Source organism: Typopeltis vanoorti, chromosome 9 (genome assembly GCF_054136105.1).
Source record: "Typopeltis vanoorti isolate ZY-2024b chromosome 9, IOZ_Tvanoo_1.0, whole genome shotgun sequence".
NCBI classification, from domain to species: Eukaryota; Metazoa; Arthropoda; class Arachnida; order Uropygi; family Thelyphonidae; genus Typopeltis; species Typopeltis vanoorti.
The window spans coordinates 63,806,741-63,831,432 of record NC_143557.1 but is presented as its reverse complement, the minus strand read 5'-3'; the positions used below and the strand labels follow the sequence as shown (position 1 = coordinate 63,831,432).

General features: G+C 35.2%; 1 protein-coding gene across 2 annotated transcripts in view; it reads right to left on the bottom strand.

Moving 5' to 3' along the window:
- LOC150103094 (RNA-binding protein 39-like) overlaps positions 1-24,692 on the bottom strand; it is a 356,476-nt gene that overhangs the window by 150,517 nt on the left and 181,267 nt on the right. For both annotated transcript variants that reach the window (XM_090397583.1, XM_090397584.1), the window contains exons 7-8: positions 18,761-18,787; positions 13,245-13,316 (exon numbers count right to left, since the gene is read on the bottom strand). In XM_090397583.1, the coding sequence (XP_090253709.1) occupies positions 13,245-13,316; positions 18,761-18,787 (99 nt within the window). The remainder of the gene's footprint in view (positions 1-13,244; positions 13,317-18,760; positions 18,788-24,692) is intronic.

The window sequence follows — 24,692 nt, the reverse complement described above, 5'->3', positions numbered from 1 at the left end:
CTAAACTTTGGTCCAGTGTCATCCATCACCCCAGATCCTGAATTTCACCCACTTAAAGCACTGTTCCATCAATACAGCACAAAGTCTGAATATCTCTGAACTCAAAAGTAACACCTTGCATCTATTAAAACTATAACACCAATCATTTGTCCAAGCTAAAAGTCTATTAAAATTTTCATGAAGGAAATTAACATCATCAACACTCCTTATCAATTCTCCCAAACTATGCATTCAGTAAGAAATTAAAGATTCCCCCCCCTCCATCAATCCTTTTATGGGTGAGAGCAATATAAAAAATCTATATAAAATATCATTAACCAATAAATTAAACAGCAAGGATGGATGGATGGATGGACGGACGGACACACACACACAAAAAAAGCATAACAATGATTATCTATTCTTTTATTATCCACAACTTGCTGGTATTGTTCAGAGAACCAATCTTCAATCCATCTAATCTACAGTATGGAGCAGAAAGAAAAAAAAAAAAAAAAAAAAAAACTATTCAATAACTACAACGATATATGTTATGGAGTAAACAGGTTTATTCACAAAAAAAAAGACATGTTTACACCTGATGATACATACATTCACAACTATTAGTGGAATCTTGGTCAAATAAAGCATTAATGATGATAGATTACATATTGTAATTACCATTTGAAATGTGCACCTTGTTTTTCAAGACTGGTTTTATAGCACATGCAAAGGTTCTCTGTCATATTGGAGAACAAGAGTTGGGATATCTGCTGGACATATTGCATAATTTTATCCCTTTTATCAAAGGATATAATTTTATCAAGGTTTGAAGGTGGGTCATGGTGGAATGCCCATTCCTTCAACATACCCTAAATGAGTCATCAAGCTATGTGAGATCAGGAGAACGTGAAGAGCATGGGAATTCTGTGAACCTAGAAATGAGCCTCCAGGGGAAGTGATCTGATAAATAGGCTCTCAAACCATGTGATGTGTGACAGGTTGCGCCACCCTGCTGGAATACCTGTGCTCAAAACAGAATGTTTTTTGCATGACACATCGCATGCAAATCCTGGGTGAACAGAACCAACACATTCTTCATTCACTATTGAAGATTATGGTTACACCACCTGAAGTAGGGCTCAATTATGCCATGGCCGGAAATCACACACCATGTGATGACCGTCTTGCTGTGAAGAGGTTTCTCTTGGACAAATTTAGGTCTCGAGAAACCAAGAAACCTGTAGGTTCATCTGTTTGCATGACCACTGGCCAGAACGCATGCACAGTATTCCTGCCGTGCAGCATAATCTATAGCTGTTAAACAATGATCCATCCAAATGACATATGAAATATATAGTGGCTGCCTCGGTATCCCAAGTTTTACTGCTGTTTGGTGTTTCAGAGACCGTAACATTTGCTCCAGCATATGCCTGTGATTCTCATTGTGTTAACAATTTGTGGTGTCCCTGAATGCCCTTTGCATTGCAGAACACTTCTGGTATGTCAGAACCTCTCAATTAAGGCAACGATGACACTATTGCTTGGGGGACGCTTACAGAAACGATGAACAAATGGCTCACAAACAGTTCGTAGGCTTGGACTATTTGCTCCACCAACTCTATGAACAAAAATAATGCTCAGCAATAAATGACTTTTCTTCCAATGTAATGGCATAGACTTTACACATGCTCTTCTGTTAATGTGCATGCAGTTGAACAGAATCTCTCATAGCACATGTACTAAAGGGGGGAGGGTCAAACAGTACTTTTTTCCTCTCCGCCATACCATATATCTGTGAGCATCTGATTTTTTATTTATTTATTTATTCATTTATTTTTTATAATTTCAATTTTCTGTTGAATGTTTAATATCACCCACTTTCTTCCCTTCTTGATAGAAGATGGATCAGATGGCATTTCACTATTCAATAAATAGTGAAATGGCATCTGAATAAGAAAACCAAAAATTAAAGGAAGAACGGTACTATGCTGCAGAGAAAATTCGATGCCTTATATATACTGGTATACTAACCAGTTCCTTGAGATATGCAAATATTTCTATGAAACATCCAATGAGTTCATATGTCTGATCATTAATCTCTGAAACCCATCACATACATGAGCCACTTTATATTTCAAGGATATAAATGTCCTGCTTGTTTTCGTTTGTTCATAAGATATATAAAAATAAAATTTCTTAGAAATAATAAAATTTCACCTCACATGTTGGGATCCATTTTCTCAAACAACCAAGCTGCCTTATTAACAAACAATGACTCTGACAATTTCCTCACAGCAAACTTTTTCTGGTGATTTGACTTCACCTTCTTGTTCTGTTTTTTTCCCTCTCTTATTCTTGTTTTTTTGCAAATTTCTGTGCTTCTAACTCTATAAGCTCTTCATCTGAGAGCTTCTTACAAATGCTCTACATCTTCATTGTCATCTTCCAACTCTTTAGCCAGGTAATATCTTGTCACCAGTTTCTTGTTAAGGTTTTGTCAAATTTTGTGAATGTATGAACATATATTTTCGACAGCTACCATTCATACACTCTTCTGTCACCTGATTGCTGCATCTGCAAGAGATGATATTTCTTCCAAGTCTCTGAGGATTTTCTGGTTCTCAGTAGCAGCAATAGTATGAGCAAAAGTATCTTTTAAATAACGTGCCTTGAAGACAGCAATCACATCATGGTCCATGAGTTGAAGGGATGAGGTGGTATTTGGTGAACATTAGGATGGCTGTCATAAGTCAAGGACTGGCTGTATGTGCATATTTAATTGCTGTCCTCATTAAAAATTGTGTTTACACAACTAAAATGTTTTATTTCTTCTACACATTCAATACAGAAAACAAAACTGATAAATCTTGTTCCAGGCTATATTTTTTTTATTGCTGATTTTCATACTATTTAGTAACTGCAGTAACATTGCTGCAGTCATTTAATTTAGTTAAGTAGTCCTGAAGACTGGTAGTGGACTTATTTAATAGTATAACATCATCTACATAAAGAACTAAGTCGAATATCTCTTATTCTGATAAAAGTTTAATACCGCTCTCATTATAAATGAAAGGGGCATTAAACTGTGATTCAGAGAAGATAAGTAATAGTGGAGGTAAAATTCATTCTTGTCTTACATTTGATTTGCATCAAACTATCTTCCTATATCAGGATAACACCATGGAAAGCTGTTACATAAGTTGTAACATATTGGATTTCAACTATACTATATTACATTACTATGCTACTTCTAAAATCGATTTTTGGTATTCCTAACTTGTTTAAACTGTCTACTCACTGAAGATGTCATATTCATATCAAATATTTGATGTCCCACTGTACACACTTTCTGTGCCACTGAAGATAATGCTGCATGATGGTTTGGGTAATGTGGAACTTGCGAATCGCAGTCCTACCATGGAAACTTATGTTGTGATCCTAGTTTCTGAATGTTTTTGTGAAGATTCGTGTTTTTAAGCTTCTTGTGTCTGTGCTTCAGTTTTGGTTTTTTGAAAGTGAGTTAGCTAATACCATACAAATATAGCAGAAATTGGCAAGGGAATGCATGCAAATAACAGAAAAAATACTATCAGTGGAGTAGATTGCATGGTGTGGATGGTGGATTATGTTGTGTAGGTGGTAGTACAGAGTACCCTCCCATTATGTCCATAGAGATATCAGGTAATAATATCATCATATGGAATTTGACCTTCTGAATTTTGCAGTTTACCTACATATGCTCTTCATGTCCTGCAGCATGTAAAGCTGAGATCCATCTTCTCTAGTTATCACTGTCTTTTAAAACTATTTCTGAATCTCTCTCTCTCTCTCTCTCTCTCTCTCCCCCTATCTTTTTTTCTTCGATCTTTGCTATGCTAGCTTAGGAATTCCTCTTTTCCTTTCAGGATCAATATCAGATCTATCCTTAGAATTTCTCCTTTGTCCATTCTCAGTGCATAATCCATCCATTTCCATCTGCATCTTTTTGCAATAACCTTTTTGCTTTGTTTATATAACACATCATTTCTATACACTGTGTGGCCAAAATATTTTGAACATTTTATGCAAACACTGAAACAATTTAATGGTTTCCCATTTCCTTGTAAAAATAATGCATTCAAAGTGTTATTAAAGATCTTTATTTTGATTTGATAATGATATTTTTGTTGACTTCAATATACACTGCTTGGAAAGAAGTCAACAGACACCATAGTGTGAGGAACAAATAGCCAAAAATGTTAGGTCTCCTTTTGCTGTGATGACTGCAGCAATCCTACAGGGCATACTTTCTCCAAGTGTACAACAGTATTCAATGAAATTTTGAACCATTCTTCCTGTATGCAAGTAATGAAGTCCTGGACTGTTGTGGGACAGACATCTCTTGATCTCACCCGACGCTCCACTTCATCCCACAGATGTTCGTTAGGGTTGGGTTAATCACTCTGTGGAGGCCAGGCAATTGTGGTGACACTCATGTCAACAAACCATGCAGTTACAACAACAGCCTTATGACACTATGCACTGTCTTGTTACTGCATTGCATCTTTCAGAATATTCAGATGCTTTTCAGAGTTCAGCGATTGTGGTACCACAAATAGAGATCTGAGGCCAAACCAGGAAAAATAGAACCATACCATCACACTGCCACCTCTAAACTTCAAAGTTGGTGTTCCACACTCAAGAAAGCCATTTATCAGGCATCTGCCACACCCACACTTGTCCATATGCCAGTAGAGGGTGTGGCGTGATTCGTTGCTCCATAACATAGGTTCCAAAGCTTCCACATCCTACTGTACACACTTTCTGTGCCTCTGAAGATGATGCTGCATGATGGTTGAGGTAATGTGAGACTTGCAAATTGCAGTCCTACCATAGAAACCTATGATGTGATACTAGTTTCTGAATGTTTTTGTGAAGATTCGTGTTCCAGTTGATGCCTGGAACTCCACATTCAGTATATTGGAGAATGGCAGTTTTTTACATATTATCCTTCATAGCAACTCACCGAACATGACTGTAGGGGTCATCCATTGCAGGTAGCACTTGCAGCTGACTCCCTGTGCTTCCATCTCAGTATGGTATCACTGACTGTTGAGCTGTGATGGCCCAATTTGTCAACAATTTGCAGAACAAATAGGCCAGCAACATGACATCCTATCACAATGCCTCATTCAAAGTCCATCAGTTCCCTTCTTGTAGGCATTTCACCCAGACACAGTTGCATTGACTTGGGAGCATAATATTCCTCCAATTTATACCGGCTACAAACAAGTAACTTTTTACATGGCACAATGCACCTTGCCCATGTGGAGTGTCTGTTGACTTCTTTCGAAGTAGTGTATTATTCAATTTTCTTTCTGGTTGAATTAGATTATCAGACGACTTCTGGTCAAACATTATCCCCTATAGATCTTACTATATTTGAGATTCTGTTTCCTACCATTGTTCACACTGGTCATCTCATTTTAAATTATTAAAATTATTATTTATTATTATTAGTTGACACCTCCAGGGAGTCCAAAGACTCATCGAAGGAGGGCACCTGCTCTACAACTCTGCCTCTACCACGCAATTCACCAACTGACCGCAACTACACCACCATCTACCCCTGACCACCACCACCAGTATTTCCACAGACAATCACGAACATCCATGGCCACGACGGGATTCGAACCCGCAGCGTTTTGGCTGGAGAGCAGATACGCTAACCACTCGGCCAGCCTGGCTGGCTGGAGTGGTTAGCATATTATTACTCCGAATTCAGTGGATCAGCATCTTCAGTTTTCATAGTACCTTTACTATTTCCAATTTCTTTTGTAACATCTTTCCTCTGTTTCTAGCTTCTACACAAACATGGGTATAGAGTTTTATAAACATCAATACCCATGAATTTCGATGAATCCTGTTGACAGGCCTGAGACCAGGTTTCCAAATTATATATAAAAAAATAAAATAAACAAAATAAATAAATAAAAATGATAGAGTACACCCATGAGGGAGTCAGAGACTCACTGAGGGAGGTCACATGTTACCCGTACCATGTGTCATACCTGTTCTTGAATTCATTCACACTAGCTGCAATCATCATAACTCCATGAAAGAAAAATTTAGCCCTCATTTCTTGATTAGCATTCATTCTCAACAATCAAGGTTGTCTTGTGTTATTTCTTCACCCTCCATAAAATGAAAAATTCCATTTACTGAAATCCTGTATGACTCTCAGAAGTTTGTTAGATTAATTTGTCTAACCTAGACAAATTCTCAATTTGTCTTCATAATCTGTATTAGATAATCCTGATATCATTTTTAACACTACTTTGCATTCTCTCCTCTGTATTAGAATCAAAATGGAAACTAGGAGATCAGTGTCCTGCACACAATAGTCCAAGTAAGTCTTATCAGATTCTCGTAAAGAGACAAAAATGATTTCCTTTTCTTTACATGTCAAGATTTATTTCAGCATTCTAATTATCCTCTGAGTTCCATTTGAAATATTTGCTATATAGACCAGTTGTTATGTAGACCTTGCACTTCAATATCCTATCTACTGAAACTCCAAGATCCCTAGACTAATCAGTTTCTTCTAGCATAATCTCACTAACTTTAGATATCTAATCATGCCAAAGTGCATGACTTTGCATTTACTGACATCCATTTTCTCATGCCCACAATTCTAGCCTATTCAAATCATTTTGCAAGTACTGAATTCTGCATTCCTGATTATCCTGCCTTTTGCAACATCAACAACAAATAACTCTATATCTCCTGTCCAATCCTTCCCAAATGTCATTAATGTATAGATTAAATAACAATGGACAAAGGACTGATCTTTGTGATACACCACTGGTTACCTTAATTATTGCAGACACACAACCCCCATATACCAATTTTTGTTATCTTATCTGTCAGTCAGCCACCCTCTTATCTATGCTAATATTTTATAATCCAATCACATATTCTCCAATTTATGCAATGGTCCTCAATGCAGCATTCTGTCAAAAAGCCTTAGCAAAATCCAAAAGTATAATGGCGTTTCCAATCCACCTTGCCTAACTCAACAGTAACATTATAGAATTTCAACAAGTTGCTCAAACATGACCTTCCCTTAGTAAACCTTTGCTATTCATTACTAAGTATAATTTCTCTATCAACCCATTTCTGTATGCAAACCCTAACCAACTTTTCTAAAATCTTCATCACTTTAGGGATACTGATAAGTCAATAGCTGGATACATCAGTCTTCGTATCATCCCCATGCAATGGAATTACCATACATTCTTTCCACTCGTGGAATATTTCCTGTTCTGAGAATCAAATTATATAGCCTGGTCAAAGAAGCAGAGTTCAGCTGAACACTGTTTTTACCATCCACTGATATCCCATCAGCACTACTGCCAAATTCTTATTCAGTTTTTCCTCCTCCTCATTCACCTGGATTTCTTCATCCATTGAAGAGGTATAGTGAGCACAATGTTGCATACAACAGGTTGATTGATAGCTTGTAAAATGGGAACTCAGTTGAACAATCTCTTCTGCATCTGTCAAACACATACCATCTGCATTCATTAGTTATTCTTTCATATGCATTCTTTCTTTTACTTGCGGCACTGAATTGTTTTCTTTAGCCTTCTTTAGCTTGCAGAACCAGATTATTTTCATATTCAGACTTTATTTTCCTTTCAACAGTTGTAACTCTTCTAGCCTGCTCCTATTATAATTTTCATAACTGATATCATCCTTATGTATATGATATTCCACCCACATAATCTTTTTTCTTACAAGCAAGAAATTATTAGGCAAGAATCTCTTGCTTAATGAGATTACATATCCATTTCACTCCACCTTATTTATTCTTAGAACTCTAGAGACACGTTCTGATATTGCATTATTTTAAATATTTTTTTTAAAATGCTTCCAATGCACTTCTCATCCAACAACCAATAACATGGTGAAGAACCCAGGATAATCCTCAGTTGGTTATAATTTCCTACTTTGTAGCTCAGTACGTAATGTTTTCTAAAAATGAACATTCATAAACTTGGCCACTTTCCAAGTCATTACCACATAATTACTGTCACCAAACAGAGGCAGAAAAGTTATGTTTTTAACTAAAACATCCTCTGACAATATAATCAGATCTAACACTCTTTCACCTTCAGTTCCTTTTGTCACATGTCGCTTGAGGAAGTTATCTCATAATAGTTCAATAAATTCAGTTTCATTCTTCTCATGAGATTTTGATGCTACAAAGTCAATGTTCAAATAATTAAAGTTTCCCAAATACGATTACTCATTTTGATTTAGTAATGCATTTCTTCATCACTAGCAACTGCTCCACTAGTCTGTAACCACACCCCACTCTGTGTGTTTGATCTTTAGACTCCACCTCACACCAAATGGCTTCAAGCTCACTACTACTACATGGAAAACTGTTATTAGTATTACAGTCACAGTCTCAACTCTAACTGGATTCAAGCCATCCAATATCTTTACCAGCATCACCTCTCCTATTTATCCTTCCTAAAAATACCATACCCTTTACACTCAATACCAGTTAGTATGTCTGCCTCTGATAGCCAGGTCTCATTAATGCCTACAATTTGATATCTCAATTTGATATTTATAAGTTTTGTTGAACTTCGAGAATGTAATAAAAAATGTGGGGTTATAGGCTTGAGTGTTGCCGAGTTACCGTATTTTTTAAAGAATTTATAGGTTAATGTTTAGGTGGAACTTCTTTAATTAATAAATTTTAATTTCATTTTGAAAATCTAGTGTGTGCATATTTTTTGCTTTGCGCGCTAGTTGTAAAACGTGTGCGCGCACGCACATGCACACAGCTTAGAGGGAACATTGCTCATGAACCAAAATGTGGACTACCCCAGTTCGTTTCCAGCCAACCATGTTGCACACTTAGCAGGAAACTGGCTGATGGTTGCAGTACCAGTTAGGTGAATCTCAACATATTCACCAAGGCAACAAATGCTATCCCTTTGTTTGTGATACTCCTATTATCAGAAAAAGAAAAAATTGATAGTTTTAATTGTAGCCTTTTGAAGGGACAAGAATAATTTTCTATTATTATTTATTTAATAACAATATTATATATATACACATACACACACACACACACTGCTAATTAAACATCAATTAAATAATTTAAATATATAAAATAACTCACACACTTATGAGCCAAAACATTATGACTGCTCTAGCAGTGTATTGACCTCTTTTGGCCAAGATAACTATTTGCACCTATCTTGGCTGTCCACTCAACCATGGAAGGTGTACTGAGATATACTGGGCTAACTAAACAGAATAATGCTCAGAAAGTCAGCAACCAAGTGAGGCACTGGCATCAACTGGTAGATGTTGTGTTCCTGATGATCCTACAAATGTCTGATGGGATTAAAATCAGGAAAATTAGGTGGCAAAAGCAGCACACAGAATGCTTGGATATGCTCTTCAAACCAATGTTTGCAAGATGCAAGCCTTGTGATGTGAGCAATGTCTTGATGGAACAGTCCAGAAGTCTATAAGTCCACATTATCACTATGTAGGCAAAATACCTCATCTGAAATAATCCCCAGATAAGAATTAGCAGTCAAGGTGTGGTCAATAAAGATGAGAGTATACAATGCCCATGACAACAATCCCTCCATACTAGGATACTGCAACCATCAGCCAGTTTCCTGCTAAGTGTGCAACATGGTTGGCTGGAAACGAACTGGGGTAGTCCACATTTTGGTTCATGAGCAATGTTCCCTCTAAGCTGTGTGCATGTGCGTGCGCGTACACGTTTTACAACTAGCGCGCAAAGCAAAAAATATGCACACACTAGATTTTCAAAATGAAATTAAAATTTATTAATTAAAGAAGTTCCACCTAAACATTAACCTATAAATTCTTTAAAAAATACGGTAACTCGGCAACACTCAAGCCTATAACCTCACATTTTTTATTACATTCTCGAAGTTGCACAAAACTTATAAATTATTAACAGTAACCCTATTTGAGGCTAGCGATTTGATGCCAAAGTGAAAGGGGTGTGGCGTAAATGTGTAATTTTTAAGTAGCATATAGAATGGCGCGCGGTTTGTTTACATCTCAGGCCTGACTCATGGAAAATTCCCAAACGTGATTGGCTGATCAAATTAGTTCAAGATCATGATGAATTAAAACAATGGTTTCATAATTTTAATAAAAATAATTAAATACTTTTACAAACTTAAATTAGAGTACAATTAAAAATATTGTAGCGTTTCAAAATTCTCTAATTTTTAAAAGGAATTTTAAAATAGTAGACTAAATAATAACATTTGTGTACACGCATTGAGATACAACCAAGTTAATTAAATCTAGCCTCTAGGCATATCTTTTAGCTCTTGTGTTGCCCTCGGCAATGTTTAGTGTTGATTCAGCTTTTGCCTTGCCAAGTTATTCAGTGAATAGTGTACATTTGTAAGTTTATAAAAACAATAAAAAACATTCTTCAAATAACAAAATTGCAAAAAACTGATGCGTGATGTCAAATTCAAAGGAAGCAAAAGGTGTGAAGTGAAAGGCTGGATGAAATAGTGAAAACTGCTACGCCAAAAGCTCATGAGTTGATAAACATTCAGCTGCGTGAAATATTTATGTATGATGCTACAATTGGTGTTGTTTGTATTTATTGTTGTGATGCAAAGGTTGCTGGAGATTTTGCTAATAGGAAGAAGTTTGATGTCACTTGGAAGTTGGACTTTTTGAAACGCCATTTGACAAGTAAAATACATCTGGATGGTGTATACAAACTTCTTTCACAAACAAAGGCAACAAAATTGTTCATTGCCAGCTACAGGAGTGCTGCGTATGCTATGTGAAAGTTCAGATGACTGAGAGAGAAAATGATCAAACCCAGAGCAGATTAAATTTCTTATTGACAGTGTCTTATTAGTTGTTAAGATGAATAACTCTTTACTTGCAGTTCAACATATTAATGAACATATGGAAAAGTATGTTCAACTACCAGCTGGCAAAGCAAAAATTATGCGTTTGAATTTCTGGAAACAATCAATTTAATTGTTGAAAATGACATGTTTGAGCAAATTGCATCTGCAAATTTCCACACCATAACCATTGATGAAAGCACTGATATAACTGTTAACAAATGTCTCATTCTCTATTTTAAGTTTAGACCTAAAGATTGTAGTGAATATAAAACATTTTGGCAGAATAATTCAGTTGCAGGCATGTGATGCCTCCTCCATTGTGTTAGCTATTAAACAGTTTTATCAAGAAAAGAAACTTGATCTCCAAAAAATGGTGATGTTTACCTCTGATGGAGCCGCAGTGATGCTGGGCAAAGTTAATGGTGTCGCTACAAAACTTAAATTAGAAGTTCCACATCTTGTCCAGCAACACTGTGTAGCTCATCGTGAGGATCTGGGGATCTGTGATACGTGAAAGGAAATTAAATTAATCAGAGATATTGATACATTAATGAGAACAGTGTACACACTCTTTTCTCGTTCCACAGTGAAAAGACATGAATTTAAAGAAATTGTCGAGGCATCTGAAAATGAAGCTATTGCCTTCAGACCATTCAATGAAGTGCGGTGGCTATCCAGACATTTTGCATTACAGGCAATAATAAGTAACTATGAGGGACTGATCACATATTTTGAAAAAGACAAATCAAATGATCCCAAGGTTAATTATTGTTACAATAAATTAACGAACGTGACATTCAAAGTAGCTGTTAATGTTTTAAGTGATGTTTTTGAAGAAATGGCTTCCCTGTGCAAAATCTTACAAAGGAGTAACCTTACACCACTAGACAGTCATCATTTTGCCAGAGGGAAGATTAACAAAATCAGGAATCAGTATTTAGAAGGTGACGCTTGCTGGAGTGACAGAGTAAATGCTTTACTTAAACAAGGAGAGACTGAACCAGTAGATACTAGGCCTCTGTTAAATTTTATAAATTATTTATGTGCACATTTAGAGGACAGATTCCCTGAGAATGAGATACAAGAATGGTCAGTGTTTGATATCTCCTCTATTTCACATTGTGATTTCTCATTTGGTAGTGAACACGTTAATGCTCTTTGTCTTAAATATCATGATTTTCTGGATGATACTACAGAAATAATTAGTCAGTTTAATGATTTCAAATTTTCTGTACAAGAAAAAATTAAATGCAAAACGGTATTTGCTCTTCAAAATGAGCAGTTTTGTGATTTGGCAAAGCTGATGGATATTGGAGGAACCTTCCTTGCATCTAGTGCAGACTGTAAGCGAGGTTTTAGTTTAATGAATCAAATAAAAAACCAACTTAGAAACAAATAAAAAACCGTTTAGAAGAATGTCATTTGGATATGCTGATGAGAGTGAAAAGTTACCAATTACATGGAAATTCAATTAATTTAGATAGTGTGTATAAAGAGTGGGTGAATGCCAAAGACAGAAGAGAAAAAATAAAGAGATAGAAGCTAGAACTAAACAAGATGAGAATTAGTAATGGACTTATTATGAATGTTTAACAAGGTGAGAATTAGTAATGGGAATATTTTATTATGTATGTTTAGAGTTATTTGCAAAGTTAGAAAATTTAATTAAAGGCAATCAGTCACTAGTGTTATCTTTTTTTTTTTTACTTTATTTCTTACTTCTAATCAGATCAATATTAAATACATATAAAATATTTATGTTAGCTCTGTGATTGATGTCACACAACTTACTTGGTGATGGTAATAATACATACATTTAGAATCCTATCTAGTACAGTCGGTATCGTGTTGGCCTTGCAAGCGCGAAGTCCCCGGATCGAGTCCTGCCCAAGGCTTGTGAATAGTGATTTCTGACTGTTTACTGGGAGGCTACTGCCGTGTGTGGGAACACGGTGGGGAGTTGGGGTGACCTGGCTGACGTCCCATTGACACCAGAAGGTAAAGAGTGAACTAAAATCTTTTAACTTTTTTGCTTAAATGTTCAGTATGGTGACTAGTATGGGTGCGCACATACTTTTCAAAAGAAGGAAAATTTTGCACACACGCAAATTTCTGCGCACACTCACAGAAAAATTAGAGGGAACATTGTTCATGAGAATATATATCAAGATTAATATGTATTAAATTATAACAGTCAAAAACAACTTCATATTAACATTAACTGTTTCAATATCAAACTATAACATTCTGAATAAGAGAAGCTATTTTACACTACAAAAAGGAAATAAACCAAAACCAAAATATTTAATAAACACTGATTTTCTTACTTACCTACTGAAACTTGGTGAAACTGCAGCTGGTAAAGGTGCTGAAGATAGTGATGGTGGGGGGGCTGAAGATGCCCTACAAAATAATATATATAAAATGGTTATACCATACACCCACAAGGGAATAATACATCCTTTAAAACTCCTCTATTAAATTTTTAAGAAGAAAATGCTTTTTGTGAACACTCACCCCAGAAATCAAAGAGGTCACCATCACTGATATTCAAGCAAATGAAAGCAAAATATGTTGCCCACTATTTTTAGCAATAAGAACCACCAATAAATGTGAACACCCTGCTTAATCTTACACACACATGTAAGTTAAACAACGTTAGCTACAAAATTTATTCTTGAACTAGACCTCACAACAAGCTCATCATAACTATTTTTCTGATAATGTGATAGCAATTTGTTTTGAAATGGTCATTATTACTGCTGGATAATAATGTATACCAGATTTTCTAAATTCCTCTCTTTTTTAACCTTTTGTTTTTAGCTTTTTTTTTTTTTTTTTTTTTTTCTAAATTGTATTATAATCTTACTATTCAATATTTCTATGTACTTTGACCAGCTCTGCACTTTTTGCATTTTCAATCTCATACTATTTTCAACCCAATTCAGTTTCTTGGTCAATACTCTCTGTAAAATATATTTTAATCAGTAATTATAAACATTTAATTTTAAGTCTTAACAAGATTAACATTAATTTTAACTTCAACAAGATAAAATGTCATGTTGGCTAGTGCACTGTGTCATCCAGTTAAAAAAAGGACCCGAGTTTCTAACAGGAAACTAAACAGTGAAAACTCAGCTCTAATGGAGCAAACTTAAAGCAGCATCAGAAGAATTTTTGACAGACATATTGTAAGAGATCAACAGAAAAGAACTGGAAGAACTATAGAAAGAGTATACTGATAAAATTAATGCTACTGAAAAAAGAAGAGGGAAAAAAAAGTGGGATTCTTCTAAATATCAACTACAGAATGTTAATTATTATCATCATCATTATTATTATTACATGATGAGTCCAAGGACTCGTCACGGGAGGGCACTATACTCCACTTCGCTACACGCATCTGAACATCTTCCCTACTGCTTAATTCTCCCACTATACAGAATTACTATCAATGCCCTCTACTGCCCATCACCATCAATAATAGTATTTTGGTCTGTAAAGTGTTATAATGGCTTATTTGTCTATACACGGGATGAAAAACCTAAGTTTCTGGGAGCAAACCCTTGCTACCTCTATATGAGAGACAATAATGATCAATAATGCCTTTTCCAAATCGACAAAACTTAAATACAGATCTTTGTATATTCCCATGCTTTCTCGACTATTTGTCATAAAGTGAAGATCTGATCCTGACAGCCTCTATTTGGTCTGAATCCAGCTTGTTCTTCACCAAGCTTTTCTTCCACAATTCTTCTCAACCGTTTCTCAAGTATACTTGCATAGATCTTGCCAGAAACACTCAGCAGGGAAATATCTCTGTAATTCTCACATTCAGTTTTATTTCCATTTTTATATATGGGTACTATGAGAGCTCTACTCCAATCATCGGGAATTCGTCCCTCTGTAAAAGTTTTCTGAACTATGCAGTGCTGCCACTGTAAGACTCTTATACCACCATACTTCAACATTTCTGGTCGAATATCATCTACTCTTGCTGCATTTCCACGTTTCAAGCCTTTGATGGCTTTTTCTACTTCAAGTATGGATATGTATTCCTGACTGCAGGCCTGGTCAGTGTTTTTTACCACTGTGCTGTCATCACTGCTTGTTTCATTTAGCAGTTTTTCAAAGTAATTACTCCATACTTCAAGGATATCTTTTTCTCCCGTTTTCATGTCACCTTTATCATCTCTAACTCCTCTTACAGCACTCTTTCCACCATTCCTAAACTTCAACAACCTCCAGAATATTTTGCCACCTTCTTGATATTTATTTTCTATGTTCTTGCCAAAGTCCTCCCATGACTTTTGTTTAGCTAGTTTTACACAGTGTTTAGCATTTTTGCATTTGTCTCTATATTCTCTAAGAGCACAAGCTGACTTATTTGACAGGAACTTTTGATATCCTTTCTTCTTTTCCTTCACTGCCTCTTTAACTTCCTGTGTCCACCAGGAAGTTCTGATTTTTTTATCCTTGCGCACAACCTCACCACATGACTCTCTGGCAGAATCAATCAATGTTTTCTTCAGAGTTTGCCACTGAATCTCCAAGGTTTGATTCCTGTTCTCAAACTCTTTCATTTTTTTTTCAATAATCTTTGTGTATTTTAGTCTACAGTTCACATCTGAGAGCTCCTCAACTTTTATTCGCTTTAAAACTTTCTTACATGTTATTCTTTTCAATATGAAATTAAATTTTATCCTGCTCAAGACTAAATAGCGATCGCTTCCAATTTCAAATCCTCTGTACACTCTGGTGTCCTGCACCAGGGAGAAAACATCACTATCAACAATAACATAGTCAATGAGACTTTTCTTATTCCTTGCCTCTTCTCTCCATGTGAATTTGTGCACATTTTTATGTTGGAACATGGTGTTAGTAATAACCAGTCCATGTCCTGAGCAGAAATCCAACAGATATTTGCCATTATTATTAGCTTTGCTCTTTTCTCCAAATTTTCCCAAAATATTTTTGTATGTCTCACAATCATTTCCTACTCTACTATTTAGATCCCCAACAAGGACCAACTTTTCCTTTTTCATTGTGTCAGTTGCTTTTTCTAAAGCCTCAAAAAATTCCTCCACTTCTACCTTAGTAGAACCTTTTGTGAGACCATAGGCACAAATAAGTCTCATTGTCCAGTTCCCCATTCTCATATTTGTCCACATTACTCTACTTGAGACTGACTGCCATTCAAGAAGATTAGCCTCATATTTTGTGTTGAATACTATGGCTGCTACTCCTTTTCATTGATTGTCATTGCCCGAATATAACATTTTGTATTTATTGCTCAGAAAGATCTCACCAGTTTTGGTCTTTTTTGTTTCAGTCACCCCTATTATGTCGATCTGATACTTATCTAATTCTTCAGCTAGCTCCATTTCTTTGCCATTCAGGATTCTTATGTTGATAGTACCAATCTTTAACTCTGGTGATGTTGAGTTGGGATTTGTTTTCAGATTTGTTCCAGTAGCTGACTTTTCGCTGTTCGCCCTGGTTCCCTGGCGAAAACAACAGGGGCTTTGTTTAACCGGGCGACGCCCCAGCCGGCATGAAATTTTGTCATGTTGTACCATCATTTTTTATTTTGGTTTAACCAATAAAAATACCATTTGGTCAGCTATATCCCAAATTGTCAGCCCATCCTCGTTAGTTCAGTATCCAAGTAGATACCCATCAGGGTGCACCACGAGAAGGTGAAGATTGGACATTAGGTCAGAAGCCCTGGTCGGTTCTCTGACCAGGGCTTCTGACCTTTAAATTCCTTTAAAGGCTATGTGGAGGTCTCCTCTCAGTTATACAGCTTTGACCCTTAAGCACCCCTACATATAGTTCTTAAAGTTCTTAAAAGAACTGGGAGATGGACTGAGTCCTTGACTCTTTATCCCATCATCTGAATGAAGAAAATCTGTGTGGATGGGGTGTTATTAAGCTAAAAGCTCTAGTCATGGCTGCGTAATAACTGCAATAGCTGAGCCTCAGTTAAAACTTCACTGGCTACAGCATTGCTATCCGTTACCCTGGAAGTCCTAAAAAGGACTTCCAGGGTAACAGATAGCAACTTCCCTTCTCTCTCCTTTGCATATAGTGAATGCAGATGTGAGGCATGTGTTTAAGGCATAGTTTAATGAGTTGGGTGGGGGACTTGCCCATGATGAGCCTGACTTCAGGGAAGTCTGATGACAATGATGTTAATAATAATAAACAGTACTTATTTCAGATTTAAAGTGTACAAATATTTTTGCTATATAGGTTTGATGTAAAATTTTGCATAACTTGAATAATGACAAAAGTTATGCCTAATTATTTTTAATGTAAACAAAGTACTGTTTGGTTCAACAAAAACAGTTATGAATGATATTTACTAGCTAAAATTAAAATCAATAAAGCTAAATTGTTCCAATATGAGTGACAATTCATATCGGAAATTCCATAAAGACCTGTCCTAATTTGGTACCTAATTTTACAGTTGTGGGGTTGAGGAAGATCTTAAGATGACTGTCTCTCAAATTTTTAGCAGATTAATGCAGGTAACTTGTTGAGAATAGGAGAGAGAGAGAGTGTGTGTGTGTTTAACAGCCACTGCTGACTCTAAAAATGATTGCTCTGATTCTAACAACTTTTATATAGTTAACTGGTTTCTTTCTGTTTGATCTGGTGTGAAATGGTTTATCAGTCCTGACATGCCATAACGATGGTAGCTAATCCTCCTGTCTCTCCATAGTAGGCCATGTTACAGACACAGGATACTTCATACACTCTAGGATGTGGTAGAGGATGGAAATTGTCCTTTAGTGAGTGAATCAGTGTTGCTAGTTTGAAGTCTGGTTTAAACAAGGTGTGAAAGTATTATTTCTTAGTATTTTATCTATCATTACAGATATATAGATATGAACAGTGGTGCTTTGGTCTCTTGTGTGTGTGCACGCAAAGAAAGGGAGATAGAAGGAGAGGATATGTAATATTTTGATTACTTCATAGAAACTGTAGCTATCGACCAAAAAAGGATAGTAAAAGTAGTTGAGTTGTGTGGCAAGAACTACATTACTAGAACAAGTAGCACTGGCTCTCTGAGTTAGTATTTTGAGGATCCTATACTATTAGATTGGATGATAGTGGTAATGTTTATGCAAATAAAGAGTCAAAAAAAAAAAGCAGAAATCAACTACCTTTGTCACATTGGTCTTATAACTTATTCTCATTTTTAACACTTTACTGATTCCAGTACTGACTCTGTCAGAAAGAGGTACATATAAAAATTGTGAAGTACATACAAGCAACACAAAATAAAGTGGCACTGCCTAGACAAAGTCTGAAGTTCTAAAAAATGCACTCTATGAGTAATATAAATATCTAATATATAGTTCCTTGCTCAAGCAGTTAGCCTTTTATGGGAAGACTGATGGATCACCTAATATGTGATTATGAGGACACAAGATATACATCTACCTCAACTATTATGAATAGCCAGATCTAGTAGGCCATACTTGGACACTGCTCATGGATCAAATAGAAAGATAGTTTCTTCCGCTATTATGCTTCATCACACAAATATTAAAATTCAACCTAACTTGAAATATGGAAAAAACCATAATAATTAGATCTGTCATTAAACAACTTAGGATTTCTAATAGTACTTAAGGCTTTATTTGTTGAATAATTCCATTTTATTTCATGTTACTTTTGTACATGCTACAATTTTTTTTGAAGTGATCTCATCATACAGAGGTAGCAGATTTTTTTTTTTTTTTTTTGAAACTTAAGATTTTCTTCCAAAATACTATAAAGACAAGTTTATAAAAATATTGATAAATTTAATTTTCATGTAAAACATCATTACTCACGTTGGACTTCGAGATCTGGAGCGTCGCCTGTGGGGAGGGGAAAAAGAAAGCTTGTAGCATATACATTAAAATGAACAAAGATTTACATAAAAAATACAAGAAAAAGTTGTTTAAACACATAGTTAATGCTCTTTAATAAATTGTTTCACAGAATTTTATAACTTCAATAGCCTTGTCATTACCATGGTTATAGCCATTGTCAAATGGGTTATTTTGAAGGTTATGAGTTATTTCTCATGTAAAGGTTTTTCATTCCTGATTAAATTAGATAAGCTAAAATTAGCTTGCTAACATAAAAATAATTAAAATACAGAATACATTAAGAAAAATAAGCAGAAGACTAAGAGGCAAGAAAGCATCAGAAGCTGGTAAGATGTCAGTGATTAATAATATCAATAAGGTAAGTCAACCTAGAATTTAAGAAAAAAGAAGCAATATGGTACAGTGATTCCCTCTTTAAATCTGGGCTTGACAACAGTTACTACTCTGAGTTTCCCAGGAGTGAAAATTAAGGATGTGATATATACAACAGAGAAACAGAAAAGAGATGGTAGCGTACGTGGGAATAAATGATTTTAGTAGTCATAAATACAGTATGAAAGAGGATATGAAAGGAGTGCTGGAAGAAGTGAGAGAGAGAGAGAGGGAAAAAAAAATAGCCTGTTGATGAATTATGATGGTAATGAGTAACGAGAGAGAGAGAGAGAGAGAAATTCCTTCATTTGTTCTGATAGCAAATGACTGTTTGCAAGCAGTGTAGAAAATGTGAGTATGTTTTGGGATGTCTGGAGTGAGTTTGATGGTAGAAGAGACTTGTATAATGGAATGCAAACAAACACATTTGGCATCGTCAAACTGGAGAAACCATTTACTGGGGTAGAAGTTAATGGGGAGTAAGTGAAACTAATTATCATAAAAATGTGTGTATTTCGTTCAGCTGGGGTATGATGATATGAATGTCAAGCTACATAGAACTATCACTATATTGAATGACGAGATAGAGATGCATGAGAAGGATGATTAAGAGCTGATGCATCACCTGAAAAAGAATTTAGCGAAAGGAGCAGATGGTATACCAGCATATTATGCTAAAACAATTTGAGTCTCAGCTTAGGAAAGATCGCACAGAAATGGAAAGAATGTAATCCCACTGTACAAGGATGGTGTGAAAAAAAAAACAAAAAAAAAAAACTGATGTGTCTAACTATCAACCTATCTCTCTCTCTCTCTCTCTGGAGTGGTTGTGAAAATTTTAGAGAAGTTGGTAAGAACTCGCATAGAAAAATGGGTTGACAGACAAGCTATATTTTGCAAAGAACAGCACAGGTTTACTAAAGGAAGGTCATGTTTGAGCAGTCTGTTCTTATTTTATAATAATGTTACTGCTGAGTTGGATAAAGAGAATGGATACACCATGATCCTGTTGGACACTGCTCAGGTACTTGATGGGATACCACATGAAAGGATGTTCTTGTAGTTAGGCTTATACATTGGTTACTCATAACTATTAATTTTTCAGGAAATATGTTTTTATATGTATATGTATTTTGTGATCCCTGATGATGGCAATGTAACATTGCATAGGAAAGTATTGAAGTCTTTTATAATTAATATTTTAGTATATATCGTCACCTTCCTATCCAGATTCTAAGTCATGTGGCTTAGAATCTGGATAGGAATCTGTTCTGAACTCAGTCCATCTTCTTCTTGGTTGTCTCATATTCCTTATTCCTCTAAGATTATATGTTAAGATCTTTTTTTTGGTAATCTTTCTCTCCGCATTCTTGCCATATGGTCTAGCCAGTTTTTCCTATATTTAATCATTGAGTCTGATATGCGATTAATTTTGAGATTTTTAATTATTTCACTATTTCTTTCTTTCTTTTTTTTTTTTTAATCTAATAAAGTGAGATTTTCTGTTTCCTAAGGAATTTCATTTCTACTGCCTGAATTCTCTGCATCTCTTTCTCCAAAGGTCCAGATCTCACTCCCATATAATAGTGTAGATTTGGCTATTATTTTGTAGACTCCGAGTCTTATGTGTTTCTGTACGTAGTTAGGTTTAAAAGTTCTGTTAATTACTCCAGTAATTTTTATAAAGTTTGTCATCTTAAAATCAATATCTATTTCATTTATGTAAGATAGTTTACAGCCTAGATATTTGAAATTATTCACTTGCTCAATTATTTCATTATTTATTACTATTTTGCTTCTGATAGCGTTATTTCCATAAAAAGCAATGACTTCAGTTTTCTCTGTTGACATTTCTAGGCCATATTGTTGTATAATATTATTTAAATTATAATTTCTGCAGTTTATCTTCAGTCCTTCCAAGGATGATCTGGTCATCAGCAAAGAGAAGGGTATATATTTTTGTATGTCGATTGATTTGGAAGCCACATGTATTTACTTTCTCTCTATTTTTTGATAATATTGTCCATATATATATATATATATATATATATATTGAATATTATGGGTGATAAAGGACAGCCTTGATGGACTCCTCTATTTATTGGTTTCCAAGTGGATATGATGTCATTTTGCCTTATTGCTATTTCATTATTATGGTCTATGTATAGTTGGTTTGGAATGTGATATTCCTTTAGAGTTTCCATAGTTTATTTCTCAGAATTTTGTCAAATGCTTTTATATAATTGATGAAAGCTATATGTATTTCAGTATTGTATTCTCCGTGTTTTTCTATAATTATTTTTAAGATTTACGTTATTTTCCTGAAAAATTAAGTCATGAAAGGAGGTTGTATAAACTGCTGGAGAATACGGGATCGGAATATAACTAGTGACTCAGACAAGGGGATAGATGATGGACAAGTATCAGAAAATTATAGGGAGGAATGATGAATTTGTCAGATTTAAGGTGACCAGTAGTGACCTCGGGAAAGATCCCACAGGAAGAAAGAACATAAGGCAATCCCACTGCACAAGGATAGTGCAAAAAACTTTGAAATCACTTCACCGAGGGATAAAGGGTATGGTTCTCCGCACCAGTGATAATAAAAGTTGCTCATTACTTTGTTGCTTTAGAAGAAAAATGATTCAAGTATACATCAGCATAGCATATACATGCACACACTATTTGTTATACAAATCATGTTTCGTGGAATAGTAAAATTTTCCAAGTTGAAAGAAGATATGTATACCATTAATATAAAAAATATCGAAAGCTTTAAAAAAAAAAAAAATCTACAACACAAAGTTTCTTGCTTCCTTGCTTCTGTGACTCATTGCCACCAGTCACTATCAGCCATTCTCTGTGCAGCAACTAGGGTGATGGCCTCCCACAAGTCTTCCATTATGTCCTATCTTGAGCTTTCCTGTACCACTGAGTTCCAGCCATTTGTTTAATCTCACCCTTTGATATTTATCAAGTGAGAACTGCACAAAACATATTCAGAAAGAGAACTCTTTAATGATTAGTTTTGTACCTCGTGTTGCATACATGCTCAAGGTTAAATTACAAAATTAGAAGAAAAAAGAAGTATTAACAGATTTCTAAATTAATAACACTGAATAAACAATGTTGAATATATCATCGAGATGTCAAACCATGGTTCGATGGCGTGATCTGACTTCTGAAATAATTTCATTCATTGATATGTAGGTCACTGACATATACAGACCAAAGCTGGTTCAAGATGAGAGATTGGTTTTTGTTATGCTGAGTTTGACATAACAGCATTTTGACAGTTTCGTTAAATCTGCAAAAGTTGTTGAAATCAATGTATGGAATTCCGTGAGTTGGCAAAGTGATTGATGCGTTTTTTTTTTTTTTTTTTTTTTTTTTTTTTTTTTTTTTTTTTTTTTTTGGTGGTATGAAACGCCAATTCTAATTTATGTACTCACCTTTCTTTACATCTTTAAAATGTTCTTTGAGGATTTCATAAAGATGTCATTCACATACCCAAGAACTAGTCTGGGTTTAGTATGACAACTATTCGAAGCTGTTTATTCAAATTATTCCATGAATATATTGACCAATTACAGGATAAGGATGCTCCCATGACTAGGCCTTCTGACTGTTCAGAGTAAAGGCCTTGAAACTTGAAGATGTTTTCTTTAAGCTTCAAGGCACATTTGAATGTCAAAGACTTATATCATGGGAAGTTTGAATGTCACATGTGGATCTAGTGTAATGTTAATGTGATTTTGTCATTCAGGTCTTTGGAATTTTATATATATATATATTCATATTTATATATACTGACTATAACCGAGACAAGAATAACTAAATTTATTCAAAATGCAAGATGTTTCATCGGATTGTCCGACTTCTTTAGGCGTGGGAACATAGAAAGCAAATAAACACTATAAGAAACATCATATCACTATAAAAACGACTATTATAAAATTCAATTAGCATTGTACTGTGGCTACAGTCCGTGTTGAAGTTCTATTGTTAAGCAGCTGCATGCTAATCAGACGCACGCAGCTGCTTAACAATAGAACTTCAACACAGACTGCAGTACAATGCTAACTGAATTTTATAATAGTCGTTTTTATAGTGATATGATGTTTCTTATAGTGTTTATTTGCTTTCTATGTTCCTACGCCTAAAGAAGTCGGACAATCCGATGAAACATGTTGCGTTTTGAATAAATTTAATTGTTATTCTAGTCTCGGTTATAGTCAGTATATATAAATATGAACATATCCCAATTCCGAGTTAATACTACAAATTGTTATCATATGTATATATATATATATATATATATATATATATATATACAAAGATGCTTTTCCTACATGTGGAGATAGTCAGGTAGATAAATATTTTCATAAGCTGCATGTAAGAGAACGTATAGCATCCACAATAGGTCTAAGAAGAACACCCTCCTTGTGATTTGGGAACACTATAAATACAAGAGTGTCTGAAAAGTTCTCAACCTTGACCATAGATGGCAACACTATCAGCCAGATGTTTTTTTTCTAAATTGGTACATCTGTCATAAGCATCCATTGGAAGTGCCAGTTATTCTATCAAGTAATTTGTTTTATACAGCTGTCTGAAGCAAAAGTGTTGTCTGTATCCCTTGAAATGGATAAAACTGAGCGTGCAGTTATAAAATTCTTTGTAAAAGAAGATTTAATGCCAAAAGAAATTTCATTCTAAGTTCATAAAAGTTTATGTGCACTCTTCTCCTTTGTTTTCGACAATTAGGAAATAGGCTGCACAGTTTAAACGTGGCTGTACTAGCCTTGAAGATGATCCACGTGAAGGACGTCCAAAAAGTGTAACACCACCAGAAATCGTTGATCAAGTGCATGATATGGTATTAGATGACCAGTGAGTCAAAGTGCATGAAATTTCTGAGACTATAGGCATTTCAAAAGAACGTATAGGATATATTTTGCATGAAGAATTGCAAATGAAAAAGCTTTGCGCAAGATGGGTGCCGTGTTTGCTCACAGCAGATCAAAAACACACTCACATGAAAATCTCTGAATAGTGCTTGGAGAGTTTTAACAAGAATAAAACTGATTTTGTGCATCGATTTATTACTATGGATGATACTTGGATTCACCATTACACACCAGAATCCAAACAGCAGTCAAAAATGGGCAGAAGCTGGTTGTTCAGTTCCCTTTAGCATCCCAAAACGGCATCAGCGTTTTGGGATGCTAAAGGCATTTTGTTTATTAATTATCTTGAAAAGGGTAAAACAATAACTGGGGAATATTATTTCGATCTTTTAACCAGACTAGACGAAAAAATTCGTGAGAAAAGACCTGGTTTGCAGAAGAAAAAAATCATCTTTCATCAGGACAATGCACTTGCCCACAAGGGTGTTTTGGCAATGGGAAAATTAAGGGATCTGCACTATGAATTGTTGGAACATCCACCCTATTCCCCAGAATTGGCTCCCTCTGACTTCTATCTCTTCCTAAAACTCTTCCTCGCTGGTCAGCGA